Genomic DNA, 18205 nt, shown 5'->3' with positions numbered 1-18205 from the left:
ATCAACAGGGCCATTAGTACAATTCGTTTTGCTGCTCATTGAAGAGTTTGTACTATCAGTTTGCCAGAAATAGCAACTGATAATGATGAAAGATTTTCTATAGCACAAAGAGAAGGAAGAAGGAACTCCTCTTTACTGACAGTAGCTTCACCTGGACAGCCCAAGGGCGAGGCCACACTGTATATAAGGAAGGTGACAACGTTGGACACAACATTAGTCTTCTCACAGATCTCAAAGACCTTCTGAAGTCTTCACAGGCACAGGTAACAAGATTCTTTTTTCTATGTTTTTTAATGTGTAGGGGATGTTTAGATTTTTTTAAATGTTACATGGTGCTTAAGAAGGTTTTTGTGCATGCCTTTTGACAGATAAACTTTTTCTTTTTTTGTCCAGAGATGCTTTACTCTGTCCTTCTGGTGCTGGGCGTCTGCCTGGTGCCTACTCAGTCTAAACCAACAGGTAGGCTCCGTCCTTCACACTGTAGACATGTTTCTAATTCCCATTTATTTCCCCCTCCCCTTATTTTATTTTTTTTTTCTTGTCAAATTTTAAATCCTTTGGACCCATGTGTTGTTTTTTGCAGGAGAATATCTTGGCAGTCGTTTCCTTGAACACTGTTTTGAGCAGGCAAAGAAAATTGTGGATGACTCTTACATGTACTCCAGAGAAGAGTGAGTTCAACTTATGGCTTATTTCATCTCACAGAGTAAAATACTAGATTATCTTTGAAATGGAAACAACATGCGTTAATACTGAAGGGCTGTTTCTTTGGCATGTCAGCCATTCATCTGTAGCTCAATAATTGTGAGAAAAAGTTGCAGAATTAACAAAAAAAAAGTCCAGTTTGGACTTTATTGTTCAACTGTGTGACTTTTTCTCCCCCTCCAGGAGTCTGAGGCGCGTCCGCCGTGAGGTGGTGAATCCTCACGATGCTCTTCGTCTCCTGAAGCAGCCTCGGGGTGACACCCGCTCAGCTGTGAGATCTGCAGACTACATGGAACAAACCCTTCGCCTGCTGCGCGACAAGGTGCACCGTGTGCACAAACGCTCGCTCAACGCAACAGGTCAGACATGCAGCACCCACACAAAGACAACACACAGCGCCTGCACTGTTTTTGTGACAACTTTTTGGCTGAGGATCAGTGATTTACTGTTTTGTGATGTGGTGCAGCACAGACTACGTATAGCTGACAGACATGTATGCACCCTGTGAGTGAGTGACAATATGTCATTCGCATTCCTCAGATTTGCTGTCTGAAGAAGACCTGAGAAAGCTTGCCAATATCACGGGGTGTGCAGCTCGAACCCGCCCTCCACAATGCCGCTCCACACCAAACATTAACAAGTATCGCACAGCCACCAGCGTCTGCAACAACCTGTAAGTAACTTTAAGTAGCTTTCCTCTGCATTTTCACTTCTGTACGATCGTCTTTTTCAGGTCCCTCGGACAACTGGGACATTTTAAAGGGACAGAATTTCTGCAGCATCGGCTTTGGTTACCTATCTTGGCTTCTTGCTTTCCAGAATAAGTTTCCCCAGTATATGTAGGAAAAAGGGAGTTGTGTGGTTTCTTTTCAAAAAGCAATTTGTGTTGAATTAATGGAAACGTGGCAGGACTCAGTAGATTCTGTGACCGGATGAGACTCAGTTTATGAGACTGAGTGGTGCTTGCATCCACAGGACATGCTTGTGAAATGCACATTAACATCTTAGGCCATACACCGCAGAGGATGTGTACACTTCTGTGGGATTTCTCAAATAGTGTTTCTAAACATGGATGCTTCTTGTTTGTCTTTAGAAATAATCCTCGCCTTGGAGCCTCCAACACCCCTTTCACCCGCTGGCTGCCTACCGAATACGACGACGGCATCTCCCAACCAAAAGGCTGGAACAACCGAACAGTGAACAACTTCTTGCTCCCACTGGTACCACCTTGAAATTACAGAAGATCACCCTGATTAATACATGTAAATTCTGATTTGAAATTAAAACAATTCCCAAATAAAATACAATTCCCCTCCACTCTCAGGTGCGACAGGTGTCCAACAACATCCTAAGCACAACTGATGCAGGTGTGGTCAGCGACAGAGAGTTATCTTACATGGTGACCTTCTTTGGCCAGTGGAACGACCACGATCTGTCCTTCACGCCCTTCTCTCCCAGCATCCGGTCCTTCAGCAACGGAGTGAACTGTGACGACAGCTGTGAGAAAACCGAGCCTTGCATCCCCATCCCGGTTGGTGTCACAGCTCAAACCCAAGCACTGAGATGGCTTTTTCACTAAAAAATTCACTTCACGACCTTTGACCTCTCTTTCCCACAAACAGATTCCTCCTGGTGATCCTCGCCTGCCCTCCCGCCCAGACAGCTGCATCCCTTCATTCAGGTCTGCCCCTACTTGCGGAACAGGATACTCGGCCTACAATTTTGGCGGAGAGCCCAATAAGAGAGAGCAGATCAATGCCTTGACAGCCTTCTTGGATCTCGGCCAGGTGTATGGCTCAGAGGAAAAGCTTGCCCTCTCTCTTCGCGACCTGACTAATGATGGCGGCCTGATGCGTGTGAACACAGAGTACAAGGACAATGGGCGTGAGCTGCTGCCCTTCCATCCTCTCCAGGTGAACATGTGTGCCACTCGCAAGAGAGTCACCAATGACACAAACGCCAAGGAGGTGCCCTGTTTCATCGCAGGTCAGTCGTGCCCTGAGTTGGTTTATGAGTTGTAAATGGTTAATTGATGATTTATTAACAGGTAGATGAATAACAAACCATAGGAGTGGTCATGAGAATTTTGGGTTGCCAGGTTGTGAAAAACTGTTCTAGCCTCTAACCTGCTGTCTGTCCAAATTATCTGGCAACACTTTATTTTAAACCCCCCATTGCAGCACTTGTAAGAAGTATGCAAACACTTAACACATGGTTCATAAACCATGAAGAACCCGTATAAACATCTTAACTAGATGCTGGTCTGATGAATGATGATCTAATATAGCACAGTTGTAATAATTTTAAACTATGTGAACACCTCTGTATTTTCCATTTCTGTCCGTGAAGGTGATGTCCGCGTGGACGAGAACATCGCTCTGACGTCCATTCACACTCTGTTTTTGCGTGAGCATAACCGCCTGGCTCGTGCGCTGAAAGCACTGAACCCACACTGGGACAGCGAGACCCTCTACCAAGAGGCCCGCAAGATCATGGGCGCTTACACGCAGGTAGACAATCAGCACTCGACTTTACACTTTCACATCTCTAAAGCATGTGACAAACACTGAAATTAAAAATCTCTCTGTCTCTCCAGGTGATTGTGTTCAGGGACTATCTGCCACACATTGTGGGTACTGATGCCATGCGTAGACAGCTTGGCCGTTACCCCGGCTACAATCCCAACGTCGACCCCACCATCTCCAATGTCTTTGCAACAGCGGCTTACCGCTTCGCCCACTTAGCCATCCAGCCATTCTTGCCCCGTCTGGATCCAAATTACAGGGATAATGCTCAGTTCCCCAATGTGCCCTTGTTCAGGGCCTTCTTCACCCCCTGGAGAGTCATCTTTGAAGGTGAGCTGTGCAGAGAAAACTGTAGCAACCGTTCTGTGATTCAATCTTAAACCATCGCCCTAATTTTTCATTGACATCTCTCCAGGTGGTATTGACCCTCTGCTGCGTGGTTTGCTCGGCCGTCCTGCTAAACTGAACACCCAGGATCACATGATGGTGGATGCTCTGAGGGAGAGGCTCTTCCAGTTTGTGCAGCATTTAGCTTTGGACTTGGCCTCTCTCAACATGCAGAGGGGACGTGACCATGGCTTGCCTGGTACATCGCTCACTCTGATTTTCATCCTATTAAATTCTCCTTCCAATGTTTCCTCTCTTTCTTAATTGCACTCTTTGTTCTTACTTGTTCTTTACTCCTTCAGGCTACAATGCCTGGCGCAGGTTCTGTGGTCTGTCTCAGCCCAGAAACCAGGCAGAGCTCGGTCGAGTTCTGAACAACAGCGATCTGGCCCGAAAGCTGCTGCAGCTCTACGGTACGGCCGACAACATTGATATCTGGCTTGGAGGTGTGGCAGAACCATTTGTCACAGGCGGCCGTGTGGGGCCTCTGTTTGCCTGCCTCATTGCAACCCAGTTCCAGAGGATCCGCCAGGGTGACAGGTCAGTATGTGTGTGGTTACATATAGTACACTATCACAAACCTAAATGCATTTCAAATACAGTTTCTGTTGACACAAATTTTTTTTTTCTCTTCTTGTTTGAAATTTTCAGGCTGTGGTATGAGAAACCAGGCGTCTTCACCCCAAGACAGAGAGCTGCTCTGTCTTCTATCAGCTTGTCCAAGATCATCTGTGACAACTCTGGCATCACGTCTGTCTACAGAGACGCCTTCAGCGTGCCCTCAAACAGTAACCAGCTTGTCCTCTGCCGAACACTCCGAGGCCTGGACCTGTCGGCCTGGAGGGAGAGACCCTGCTCCGAGAACTCAGGTGAACCAACACTGGATCCAACTTTCTGACTGCGGGGAAAACTCTCAGCACCAAATTCACAATCATTTGTCACTCACTGTATTTTGAATTCTGATTTTAACCTGGTGTATTTACTTCTTCTCTGATCACTTGAATGAAAATCGTTCTTCTTATGTGGTGTTTGATGTTGCAGGCCCGGGTGATAGCTGTTATGAGGTCAGTGGAACTGAGGACGGTTTTAAGCATTGAAAAGTGGTAGTCACATTTTAAGAGCACCCTGCAGCCACACCTCCTTAAAAAGTGCACATTCAAATCACGCAACACTTATACTTAACTCTGTCATTTTGGTGAAGGTGATCCTCACTCCAAAAAAAAAAAGTCTCATGGTTTTACTGATACAAGCACATTTTGAAAAATTCCTTAAATGATGAGGCTGCATATGTTTAACAATCTTCTTGATGTACAGGATGCTACCCAGCAGGACCCCCAGGGCCTCCAGGACAACGAGGTAATCGATTCTGTTATCTTATGCACTGTTCATGTGAAAGCTCCGGATTTTATCAACGTAGATTCAAAGTTGAAAATATGGACAATTACAAATCGTTGACATGCTGTACATTTTGACAAAATTTTTAAGTAATCTATTCTTTCGTTTCTCTGCAGGTCCAGTAGGACCTCCAGGCCCGAGAGGCCCTCCTGGACCACCAGCACTCAACATCAATGCCACACAGCCTCAGTCTGCCTTCTCCATCATCCTGGGCGAGTATAACCCATCCTCAGAGAAAATCCTCCGTTTCCGTCAGGTCATCTACAACGAACAGAACCACTACAGCACACAGACAGGCTTGTTCACATGTGTCATCCCTGGTGTCTATCAGTTCAGCTTTCTCTGCACGTCCTTCATCGGTGCAGGAAGCGTGGACCTTCAGCGAAACAAAGAGCTGGTGCTGCGTAGCTTCAAAGCTTATCAGGGAGGTCGCTACTTGTATTCAGGGGACACGCTGCTAAGGCTGGAGACAGGAGACAAAGTGTGGTTGGAGGCCAGCGACGGGACCACCGGCCTGAGCACCACAAGCTTCTTCTCAGGACATCTGCTCTTCACTGTGTGACACAAAACCTCTTCTCCAAACTGAAATGCTACCCTGTTACATACCGGTGGTTTGTCCAGTTTATGATCTGTTTTCAATTCTCTCTGCACTGAAATTTGCTTTCCATTAATCTGGTCATTCCAGTTTATTATTAATACTTATCTGTTTTTTTTTTTTCTTCTAAGCCAAAGGACCAGACTAGGGCACAACAACTATGCACTTGTTTTATACTTTAGTGAAAAATGAACAAATTTTGGATAGTTTTAGTGTGTAGTTTCATGAACAAGAATTGTGACAAATCTGTTAACTTCTGTTACAGCAGGCAGTCTACTGGACCAAAAAATTTATCAGTGGGCAATTTTTGAAGGTGGGATTTACAAGTATTATTACGAATATTTTATGCACTGATTAAATGTAAGTGTGCCTTGAAAGAGTTATGGTTTGTTTGCAAAGCTTGTTTTACTGTAACTTTCTTATCTGTTGTATTTTTAATTCAATAAAATCTGTAGAAGCTGAGCTGCAGATAATGGGTTTTCATTTACGAGACATTAGGAATTCTTTCATGAACATACAATGTGATTCACATTGCATGTTCATGAAATTAAAAAAAAAAAACAAAATGAATGTAGGCTACTGCTGTGAAGTATGAAAGTACCGGATAAATGTACAGAACATTAAAACCTAAGCTCAATTTGTACAAAAAAGATGTGCAAAAAAAAAAAAACACCTAACCAACCTTATGTGCTGCATGTCTCCTGTAGATGGAGCCATTGTTCTTTTTCAAACTAACAAAAAAAAGAATGAATGTATGACAAATGAAGTGACACCACTGGTTCATTTTGACAGCTAAGCCTTGAAAACACTGCATCTGATGACCAGTTTTGGGGGGGGGGGGGGGGGGTTTAGCACTGCATTTATTTTACATCAATGCTGAATTATCCCCTTGATCGTGAACTTGACTCTTTATCTTGACTCATGCTGTCACAGTCTATTTGCTGCACTGATTTTGACCATGCTTTCTTTAATCTGTCTCTGCAAGCCTCCCAACTTCATGCAAAGTGTCAAACTACACAGAGAAACAACTTGTCCTTTATGTTTTTGTTTTCTCTGTCTCACATATTATATATATTTCAAATGTTATATTAACTAACACGCTAACATTTACTCCTGTGGCTAAAGTACCTGTGGGCCGGAGTTAGTGGTATCTAGCGGTGAGGTTGCAGATTGCATCCTGCTGAATACCCTTGGCCTCACCTTTCCCTTTCCAAGCATGTAGGAGACTCTATGGTGGCCTTCAGGTAATGTGAAAACGCAAAAGGCCCCTTTCTAAAGCAAGCCTATGTTTGGTTTGTCTGTTCTGGGCTATTGTAGAAACATGGTGGGGCAACACGGCAAGTTCCATGGAGGACCTTCCATTTCTGCCAATAGATCCACCTAAATCCCACACAATGGTCCTTTAACTTAGCGTCTGTTCTTCAGCCCACCTGGGGTGCATGTGTTTGCACTGCAGAAGGAAAAGGGAGAGTCCACAGGAAACCGAGGGGAACGTGGGAAGAAACATGCAAACTTTGTATGGGAAAGGGTTGAGATTCAAAATCGGTTCTGTTTTGCAGAGAGGTGACAGTGTTAACCACTGAACCTGTGTCTTTAAAATTCTACAGTACATTTGGGAGGGATTTGACAAGTGTAAGATTTCTTTTTTTTTTTTTATCTGACACTTGAATGCTTTACTAACTGCACACCTTTAAACCTTTCAAGACTCAATAAATCTGTACATACTCTTTTCATTCAGATAGACTCAAAGCTACAATAAATCCATCCTCCAGAGAACCCGTATGTGGTGTGATAGGACATAGATGTACAGTAGCTGATAGATGGTCCAACTTAAAGCTTCCATACTAACCGCTTTTATATTACCAGTAGATCACATGACTTCTTGTGTGTGTGTGTGAAAGGTGTCATTCATGGCAATGAACCCAAATATCACCCAACACCCAACTTTTCCCTCTGCTCTCCTTTCGGAGCATTGTTTTAGCAAACAAGTCTCGTTATTGCTGGATTTACTGGAATCTCTCCCTGTATCTCAAGAGACAGTGGGAGTGTAAAAGAAAAAGTACATCTGCATGAGTCACCGCACAATGTAAAGTTTGCTGGGTTGTGTCTAGATAAAGTGCTCCTCCTCCTGGTTGCAGAGGCTACAGTGCATGTGCAGAATGCCACGTAGTCCACCAGACTGTCTGCGTGTGTGTGTGTGTGTGTGATGAGTGAAAGTGTGTGTGTGTGTGTGGTGCAAGCCCCAACTTGGTGCTCCAAGAGTAATGGAAACCCAGTATTTATGAAAGAGGAGAAAATATTTGAATTGTCTGTTTCTGTCGTTGAGTTTCGAGCTGAGCAGAACTTGGGCTCATTTGAGTAGCTTGAGCTTTGCAGAAAGGTGGAGGGAAAATCTACAGCCAGAAGGAAATGTAAGAGTGTAAATCTGAGTGTGTAAATATCTGAAAAGGAGATTAACAGAAGCGGAGATGTTATGGGACAGAGCGTGTGGGGTTTAAGTAGAGGGATGTGTGTTTGGAATAGATCAGAGACAGCAGGCCTTACCGTGGATGTTTTGAGAGATGTGTGTGGTCCTGCTTCACTGTGAAGGGCTCATAATGATGACACGATGAAAATTAATAATTAAATGCAAATGGGAACAAAAATCAGAACTCAAAGTGATACTTCTGAAGCTGGATTTTTAAAAGGTTTTCAAGGACTCATTTGAAAAAAATAAAAACAGAGCCACTAAAGTTGCAGCAAAGTGGATCTTATAGCAGTAACTGTTATAATATTTAATAAAATGTCTATATTTGCCTTAAATAGAGATGTTGCCCAAATATAGGCCTCACGTCTCAGGGAAAGTGGCAAGTGTCTGCCAGATGTTGACTCAGTGATGGCACTGAAAAATTGATGTTGGTTTTATGGTAAATTTAGCATCATGAAAGGATGGAGACCTTTTTTTTTCTCCTCTTTACACAATGACGTGTCTTAGGCAGGAGGCCTTGTCACTACTTTCTCTCCTTATTGTGCAACTGAGATGTGGATTTATTCAAATTCTTTCAGCTCAATCGAGTGCCCAAAAATCAGGAAAGGGGGTGAATTCCAGCAACGTGGACAAAAGAACTCAGTTAATTTCTTGCAGATGTGTTTCTGAGCAGTGCGAGGGAACACTGCGCTGCCCTAGCTGCAGAGAAAAAGGGCTCTGCATGGAGAAAGTTCAACGAGTTACGAGTGAAAAACATTGGTGACCGAGTACAGCTGGTTCTGACTGTCTGTCTGGTGTTCCAGGGAAAAGAAAGGAGGCAACCCAGGAACACATGCACATAGTTTTCACTCTCTGGAGGAACTGTCGGTATGCAGAATCACAGAGGTGTACATTAGTCATCCTCTTAGCAAAAATGCAATCACATATCGGCCAAAAAAAGTGCATCCATAGCTGTTTTCTACTGGAAACTAACTCTACATAGTTGAAAGAAAGTACTGCTAGAGGGCATCTCTGAGGACAAAACAGGAAACATTTACAAAAGAACAGTCAAATTCATTCCTGTGATTCAGTCAGGAAGGGTTTTTACATGAGTGAAAAGGCTTTTGTTCATTTCTTTTCATTTTTTTGAACCTCAGGAACTGATTACTACAAAACTATAAACGTCTCTGTTTTGCAAGTACATCTTGTAGTACATCTGGATTAATGACCCACTGACATCCTCATCCAGTGTCTGCATCAAATATTTTATCTGTAACTCTTGAACAGCTGAAATAAGTCTGCAAGGAGGACACATTTTCAGGAGCTCATGTAACTCCACTTGGCGCTCAATCAGCCCCACAGATTACACAAACTGAAAAGTAACCGCACGTGACTGCAAACCCTCTGTCATACAAGAACAACACAACTAGCTAAACTGTTTGCATGTTTTAATCAGTTGTCTTAGCATGTTTTAATCAGTTTGCTCTACCGTTGAATAGAACCCATTGTCACATGGTAAAGTATTTATTTGTCTGCCCTTCTTTGTCTTTATGTGTCCTTCAGCTAGTTTTTATGTAGAATAGATTTTCACTGGAATCATGTTTACGTTAATTCACAAACCACCCACACTGTGTTTTTAAAGCTCCTGAAATAATTTGATATGAAGTAATTCTCTTTAAAATTAAACGTTCATGACAAAAAGAAATGCAACAATCAAAGTTAAAGGTGCCTTGTGGAGTTTTTTTGTTCAACACATTCGTATGACCTCAACGATACATACAATGCATTGTGTGTATTTAAACGCACAGGCACTTTGTCTGTGCGTTTAAATACACCGCATCTTTAAAGGTTGGAATAAAAACCTTCTGAGTTACTATTTATTTTACTACTTAGTTGCTAGTGATTGAGGAAATATTTTTTGAGCCTTTAAATGGGGCAGCGGTGGCCTACAGGTAATGGCTCAAAATGAATGTAAAAGTGTGTATAACTGTTCTGGACTGTCTGAAAGCTGAGGCACAGTCTGCCATTATAGAAAGAGGTGAGACATGATAATTGCTCAAATGAGGACATGGGTTCACACTGTAAAACAGTCTGTCCACAAAGGCATTCATAGTGTTGTGCTCCTCTTCATAGGCAAAAAGTTCAAATCCTGCCTCATTTCTAACCTACGCACATGTGGCCAGTCGCTGCCTTGAGGTGGATGTGAATGTCAGATTGTCTGTTTTCTGAAAGTTACACACATTTTTGGACAATACCAGTTTAATCTGTACAAAAAACAAAGTGTAAAAATAACAACTTGCTATTTTTTTTGGTGGGGATTATGAGCCAAATTTGTTACCTTCAGTGTGACCAGCTGTTTCCCATTGTTTACAGTCTTTGTGCTAAGCTAAGCTTGGCTGTAGGCTTGCAGTACAATTAGCAGGGGTGAAAACTATTTCTTTAAAGGATAGAGAAGCAGGCTTGTGAACGGACTGTTGCCACTTCAACTGTAGGACTGACTGGGTCAGTTTCAGCTGCAAAAGTGAAAGAGCAAATCTTGTCCCTCCCTCATTAACCACCACTGAGGTGAGCAAGGCCCTCAACCCCCAGCTGCTCCAGTGGAGCTGCTCAGTGGAAAACTGGTCAGACTGTGATTGTACTGGGCAGCTTCCAGGTGTAAATGTGGGTATAGCTGTGTGACTGCGAACAAAACATTCCTGAAAAAGAAAGCATAGCCCTATTACTCTGGATAAATAAAGGCTAGGAAACTGCTCAAACTGCTGCTGTTAGAATTTTTTTTTTCAAGTTCATACATAATGAGAGGCACTTGACTTGATTTGTATTGAGCCTCTGTGGGAGCTACCGGCAACTATTTTTGTTTTTAAGTCTGTTTATGTTTCTCCAGTATTTGGTTCTAGACACAAGTTCATGAATCAGAAAAGTAACTAAATCTGAAGAAATGTGTGAAGTTTGTCTAAGGCCATAATCCCTCACTTCCCAAACTCCCTCAGGTCCTGATAAGAAAATGGCACAAAGCAGTCCAATATTATTTGCAGTCACCTGCCCCCTAGTGTCAGGATGTAGGACACTGTAATAGATCTCAGAGGATCTTTACTTAATTCTGCATCTATCATCATCTATCTGTGGCATGAGGTTGGGGTCTTATGTTAGCAAAAAGCCTTGGCTTCGTTATTTTCTTTTCTACTTTTCTTTAACTCTTTCTTTAGAACCAGTGAACTGTTCCAAGTACATTATGGAGAAAACCCATCTGATTTAATCCATATTGTTTTGCTTTTAAGTCAGTAGCTCTCATAAAACTTTGCGATTTGAGAAACTGTAAAATCCCTGTGAGCATTTGCTGTGGTTTAGCAGCAGCCATCCTGTGGTCAATTGTGTAGATGCTAGAAAGAATTTCCTGGTTTGCTAGTTGGAGTAAATGAATACTTTGCATGAAGTTTCCCAAGCTATGCATTATACCTCTGGTGTTAACAGTAGGGCAGTGATTTGACTGGGCTGCAGCAAATGATTTAGATTCATCAGGAGAGGAGCTTGGGGTCACCAGTCTGCCACTAGATGCAGTAATACAGATATCACGTATCACCACAGCCTCATTTGTTTATTGCTCAGAGCAGGGTAATTATGATCTTATAGGAGATTGCCATGAGATGCATGTGATGAGTCGTTCACGTTTTCAGCAAAGCTCCAGCAGACAGGACTGAGGCGCGGCTGGGTTGGAGGGGGGGGGGGGGGGGTTGTGGGAGATGGTTTCCCAGAAAAAAGCAGAAAATGTTGCAGGGCCATCAAAGAATCATGTTTAGGTTTCTGAGATCCTCCTATGAGAAAGTGGATGAGTGTAGACACTTCTGGCAGAGTGTGCTGCAATTTGGTTGGGAGTTCATCCAACAGTCAGGGAAAAAGCAGTTTATCATGACTTTCTCCTGATCTGGCAGAGAGAGAAAAAAACATAAAGACAATATACAGTAGTTTCTAGGAAATGGGTCATGGTATTCATATACTATCATAAATAAATAGGATGAATTTCACAAGACAAACAAACAAAACAAAAAATAACAGTGTCTGACTGTTTTCATAAAATTCTGAGTGAATGTGCATCTGTGGCTGGATGAAGAAGTTTAAGTGTTTGTCATTAACACACACTGACCACCTTTCAGGGTCAGACAGAGCAGTTATCAAACACACTTGGCTGAGCATGATCAGACATCACGTATCCAATGGTTATATGAGCTGCAGCACCAGACTTGTATAATAGATTCAAAAACTCCAAATGCTGAACTCCTCCTCTCTCCTCCTCCTCATCAGCTCACAGGACGCATCTGCAGGCTGCAGGAGCAGAGCATTATGAGTTTACACGGATACTCTGAAACTTAGCTTTTCTTCTCAGCTCACCGGATATCCTTCAAACAGAGATGAAGGATATTTAAGTGAAAGACAAGTGGCAACCCCGGCTCATTTGAAAAATACTTGCTTTGTCACATTCAGTCTCCTTTAATTGCGTTCATAATGGGATTACACATATTTGGCACGCCATTTTACGCATATGCGTGCGTCTATTTATTTGTTTTCCTCCTGCAAGCTGCCCAGTCTCAGAGAAATCCGGGGACACAACGAGAAAATAGCCAAAGAGGGGTTCTACAGTGGTCACACAACGGCAAGATTTTTAGAATTGTAAGCCATGGCTCGGAGTATCGGCCACCGAGGCGGAGGGGCGCACCTCAGGAGCAAGTGCAGGAGCGACCTGTCACCATCATCCGAGATGCGGACGTGAGACATCCGGACTCCCAGAGCCAGCCGGCGACCCAACCGCAGCAGCCTCCCCGTCGTGGCCCCACTCCGCACAGACCCCGCGACCGAGTGCCTCTGTCCCAAAGGCTCCTGACAGGGCATGAGCGCGATGACCGGCCCGGTGAGCGCCCGGGGACGCAGAGGAGCAACAGAGTCAATGAGACCCAGGAGAAAGTCACTGTCAGTCCACCTCTTCCCAGGAGAGAAGACATGATGGTCGGTGACGATCCCTACGACCCATACAAGTCCATTGACGGTGATAATCCATATTACAATTACTATGACGTTTACGAGAGACCGAGGCCGAGATCGAGACCCGGATATGGCACAAGTTATCATCAGTACGGTAAGAGTGGGGAAAGGGTTTTCCAAGCAGCATTCAGATCATCAATGAGAAAGATTTTACCTCTTAAAGTGATGTGTATGATGCTAAAGTACTTTAAATCAATCAATTAATCAGTCAGCTAATCGACTGTGAGCACTGACTAATCAGTGTGCTCATCTTGTGTCTCCTTGTCTTCAAGTTTCTGCATGTAAATATCTATTTGCCATCTGTTAAAGTGTTTGTTGATTGGTTATTGGTTGATTTATGTTTAATGTCCCAGTTTTATTTGCTTGTCTTATTTATTTAATATCATTATTATCATCATGTTGCTGTTGTTGTTATGTTGCCGTAGGTCTTCCTGACCTTGTACCTGACCCGTACTACATTCAGGCCTCGGCTTATGCCCAGAGAGTCCCGATGTATAACCTGAGATGTGCAGCGGAGGAAAACTGTTTGTCAAGGTATAGGCTGCTGTCAGGACTAATTCACGGGGAGAGAGAAAAAAAACAGAGTTTGCAGCCAAGTCTGAGTGTGATTCACAGAGCTTTGAGCCATAACAACCACCTAAAGTGTTTGTGGGTGAGGGCTGCCCAGTGGAAGCATGAGATGAGGTAAAATTAACCGAACCCTGCCACTGATGGTGGAGAGGGGTGGAGTGGTGGATTTCTGTAAAAGTTTAATCATAGTTTGCCTGAGAGGAGAGAGCCTGTATGGTAAACACATTATCGAAAACTAACCCAAATAACCATGTTCCCCCCACACGTTTTTTTCCACCCGCCATTTATTTACACATAGGCTGTGTTCACTCAGACTGCTCCACTCGAGAGGAGGGGATGTAGCATGAAAAACAATTCCAGTGATGTCACTGTGTCCATATATGACCACTGCCTTTTGTTTTTCCACATACACATATCCTCTTTCTTTGGTTTGTGCCACGCAGCTCAGCCTACAGATCCAGTGTTAGAGACTATGACACCCGTATGCTGCTGAGGTTCCCTCAAAGAGTCAAGAACCAGGGGACAGCTGACTTCCTCCCCAGCAGGCCACGCTACTCCTGGGAGTGGCACAGCTGTCACCAGTGAGTGTAATGTCATGTCAGTGTCCACCTCACAATCACACAAAGAGAGAGTATAAAGCTCCCAGGATACCAAATACAAGAGAATGACACAGGTGCCTTTTAAATTGTCTGTAGTGATAATCACTAAACATATCATTATAGAACAGTTGTAGGTTCTAAAACATATTGTTTCGCCATCCAAACAGACAAATATCCCAGAAAACCATAAGAAATAAAACAACAATACAGTCTGTTTACTTGTAATGTGATTTTATTCACCATTTGTTTTTGTGCCGTTTTCATTGAAAATCTATGTTTGTCTGTAAATCACTGAAAATATGAATCATTTACATTTACATTTAAATTTATTTAAAAAGCGTTTTATGGTCTACAGACAAATGAGTTAGTATGTGAAAGATCCACACCAGCACTTTGAAGAGGTTTTTGCAGCTCATCTCTACACAATATATCAATAAAATTGTGTTATAATAAATAAAATGTGCTCAGTGTCTTCACAGATGAATAGACAGACTCCAGAGGGTTTTAATCAGTGTCGAGTGCAAGTAATATTCATGCATGAATATTTAAACCAGTGCTCAGTCTGAGAATTCTGCTGTGAGCGTGAAGTGAGAGGTTTTGAGTTAGGTTCAGACTTTTACATTTCCATACTTAGTAAGAGTATGAATTGGAGAAAGAGACGTTTGTTTGTAGTTGTTTTGTTCATCAGTCATGTGCGTTATGAATATAAATAACTGCAGCAGTTCTTTCCAAGAGATGCCATCATCACGATTTGTCTTTTCCAGTCTGTTGCTGTGGTATGGCACCCCCTGTTGAGCCACAGTTGTGCTACTTTTGGCTCTTTTATAATTTTTGTTGGCTGTTTTATTGCTTTGTAGAGATTTTCATATCAGAACTGACATATTAACATGAGTTTTATTTGTATCTTTAGGCTTTTAAAGATGTAATTTTCTATTTTCACAATCTCTACACAAAGACAGTAAAATCTGCTTTGGGCTTTCACAAAGTGACGTGACTGAACCTCACGTGACCTTTGAGTTCAGATAATTTACAACTGCAGAGCCAGACACTGTAAAATAAACTTGTGTGATGAAGATAATGAGCCAAAAAGGGAAACCGCTGGTATATTTGTCCCTTTATTGAGCTCATGGAAAAGTGCCTAGTTTTTCCTTGATTCCACAGCAGCTACCTCAGTCCATAGTTATGTTGTGAATCAAGCAGTCCCCTGTGCTAATCCCCAGAATGGAGCACATTTGGCAGCAGTCCAATGCACTGTTGATGTAGACGGTATATATTTTTTGTCAGTGTTTTGAAAGTCAACTAAAGTTAAAATCCAGGCTGTTATTGTCTCACTAAACAAACTCTGTCTTTTAGATAAAGGAGTGAAACCAGATTCAGATTCATTTATGGGTCAACATAACCATATAAATGATAAATAAAATAAACACCTGTGATGTTTTCAGTCATGGTGACTAGTAGCCATTTGACTGAACATCAGGAAACGTCCAACAAAATGTGGTTGAATGTTAATCAGCACATATATAAAGGAGGCTCAGTAACAAAAACAATCCCTGGTGGGTCTCTCAACATGAGAAACAGTGACTGGTTGGTTTGAAAAAAAGTCCCAGATTGATGTGGAACTCACTCAGTTTAGGTTGAAAATGTCCTGTTGAACACTGTGCTGCTGATCCACAGGCACTACCACAGCATGGACGAGTTCAGCCACTACGACCTGCTGGATGCCATGACTCAGCGGTCAGTGGCTGAGGGCCACAAGGCCAGCTTCTGCTTGGAGGACACCTCATGTGACTATGGATACTACAGGCGGTATGCCTGCACCTCGCACACCCAGGTGTAAAGAGAACTGCTGGAAACAGAACTGCAAATGTTATTTCTGACTTTAAACCACAGATGATCACCACCCAATTCTACATATTCCCTCAGCGCTATTGAGCATTTTCGCTTCTTTTAGCTCATTGTTTTGGTTTTACGGCCTGCAGCTTGACTGTTTTGGTTCAGTCTCATCGCTCTAATCAGTGTCGTTTTCAGATGCAGCAGCAGACCAAAAGAAAGTTCTAAAAACCAACTGCACGCTATCTACCCAGCAAGACAAAGTTAGCAATCGGGTGTTGAACACAGCGGATCATTTGGCCCACACAGATCTGCTCTGATCTGAATGAGGATAATCACTTTACTGAATTGCTTTTCACTAAATGGCCTGGTTGTAGAGTTTGTGGTTCATAAGTTTCTAACCCAGCTCCAGTATTTCCTTTTCTGCATGAGCCAGTGGTGATGGTGATTTAATGATTTCCTGTTTCTCCTGTAAGATGACCCCACCTGCCTGAACGTCTGTGATCAGCTGTTTTGCATGTGTTCTCTTTTTCCATCCTTTTTCTTTTTTTTCCTATATTTTGACTGGCTGATTTTCTTTTCTTTTTTGTTGAAAAACACTTCACTAATTATTGTTTTTTTTATTATAGGTATTTTATTCTTCTCATAAAAGATTAGACAGTAAAAACATTAAAACTTTGTTTTTAATGTTTACAGTTGGTAACTGTTAGTTTGTTCTATACATAAAACTGCCTTGTTTTGCTTAATAAGAAGTTTGTTTTTATAATGTTTTTTTATTGTTACTGTCCAATGTGCAGGGCCTGAGCCCAGGATGTTATGATACCTACAACGCAGACATCGACTGCCAGTGGATTGACATCACAGATGTGAAACCTGGAAACTATATCCTCAAGGTTTGTTGGAAATAACAGATGACATTTGGCTTCCTCCTGAGACAATAAAAAAAAACTGCTTTAAAAGATTTATACCTCTCTGGAATCACATTGCATTTGTGAACATTTATCTTTGCTGCTGTGTTACTGATTCTTATACATTTTGCTGCTATTGTTCTCCACAGATCAGTGTAAATCCAAACTACCATGTTCCAGAATCAGACTACAGCAACAACAATGTGCGCTGTGACGTTCGCTACACTGGCAACTATGCCTACGTGTCAGGTTGTCACATGTCAGCGTAAGGATCCTGTCTCAGTTGGCAAATATTTGTCTAATATTTCTTGTGTTTTGTCCTTTATGTGGTTTTATTCTTCTCTTTATATATATATTTCTTTCAGATATTAAGAGATGACGTCATTCACAGCAACTCAGCTGAGGGATTCTGTAAAAGACAATGAAGAGGACTGCATACGAAAACATGAAAAAACAACACAAAATAAAATTTGTAAGACTTGCATTCATTTTATAATTTAAAATACTCCCAATTTATATAAAAATAAAACATCTGACATCGTAGTGCCAGATAATTTTGAATTCTTCTTTTTTTTTCCTTGTGGGGAGAAAGTAGTTTTCTTTTCCTCCTTACTGAAAGGTATGTTCTTTTTTCTGCCTTTCTTTGAGACTTTTCACTTTCCTTACTTTCTTTTGCATTGCACTATCTGCTTGCATTTCTAAGATAGCTAAGGAATAAAATCCTTGAAACTTAGAAGCCTAAAACAGCTAAATGCACACATAAGCGAGCTTGCCCTCATTTTCAAGTCAATATCAATTATATCACAATTTTAGAATGAACCACTAGTTTAAGGGAAAATGTATTTGTTATATTTATATGCAACGGAAGAAACTCTCTTTACTCCAAAGCTTTTGATGAAACTTGAATAAAACTTTGTGATATTGTATAACTTTTTAGACTGAACAGTTTGTGTGTTTCATTGTCTTTCCCCCACATGCACACAGACACACATATGCCATGCGAAAAAGCTAGTGATTATTTTCATTATTTATGAATCAGCTGATTATTTTTTAGTCAATAAAATGTCAAAACAGTGACAAATGCCCATCACACTTTATTTCAAGTCAAGTATTTATAACTCCTTGTGTCGGCACCCATAACCAGAGGCAGCTGTATGAACAGATGTTAAATGACAATATAGTAAAACATAGTTGTAAAAATATAAAATATG

General features: G+C 42.0%; 2 protein-coding genes across 2 annotated transcripts; both read left to right on the top strand.

Moving 5' to 3' along the window:
• Nucleotides 1-145: 145 nt before the first annotated feature.
• Nucleotides 146-5271, top strand: mpx (myeloid-specific peroxidase). The gene is made up of 16 exons (XM_041058891.1): nt 146-263; nt 394-459; nt 584-671; nt 889-1064; nt 1246-1378; nt 1799-1925; nt 2030-2236; nt 2328-2691; nt 3055-3215; nt 3302-3560; nt 3646-3816; nt 3920-4157; nt 4269-4486; nt 4659-4681; nt 4932-4973; nt 5129-5271. The coding sequence occupies exons 2-16, from the start codon at nt 396-398 to the stop codon at nt 5135-5137; spliced, it is 2280 nt and encodes a 759-aa protein (XP_040914825.1). The 5' UTR covers nt 146-263; nt 394-395; the 3' UTR covers nt 5138-5271.
• A 7086-nt stretch (nt 5272-12357) lies between these two features.
• loxa (lysyl oxidase a) lies at nt 12358-17909 on the top strand. The gene is made up of 7 exons (XM_041059782.1): nt 12358-13181; nt 13513-13621; nt 14101-14238; nt 15931-16087; nt 16884-16979; nt 17144-17259; nt 17360-17909. Exons 1-7 carry the CDS (start codon nt 12554-12556, stop codon nt 17364-17366), a joined length of 1251 nt encoding a protein of 416 aa, XP_040915716.1. The 5' UTR covers nt 12358-12553; the 3' UTR covers nt 17367-17909.
• The last annotated feature ends 296 nt before the right edge of the window (nt 17910-18205 follow it).

The sequence above is a fragment of the Toxotes jaculatrix genome, chromosome 16, assembly GCF_017976425.1.
Source record: "Toxotes jaculatrix isolate fToxJac2 chromosome 16, fToxJac2.pri, whole genome shotgun sequence".
Taxonomy (NCBI): domain Eukaryota; kingdom Metazoa; phylum Chordata; class Actinopteri; family Toxotidae; genus Toxotes; species Toxotes jaculatrix.
This window is presented reverse-complemented; position numbering and strand designations above follow the sequence as displayed.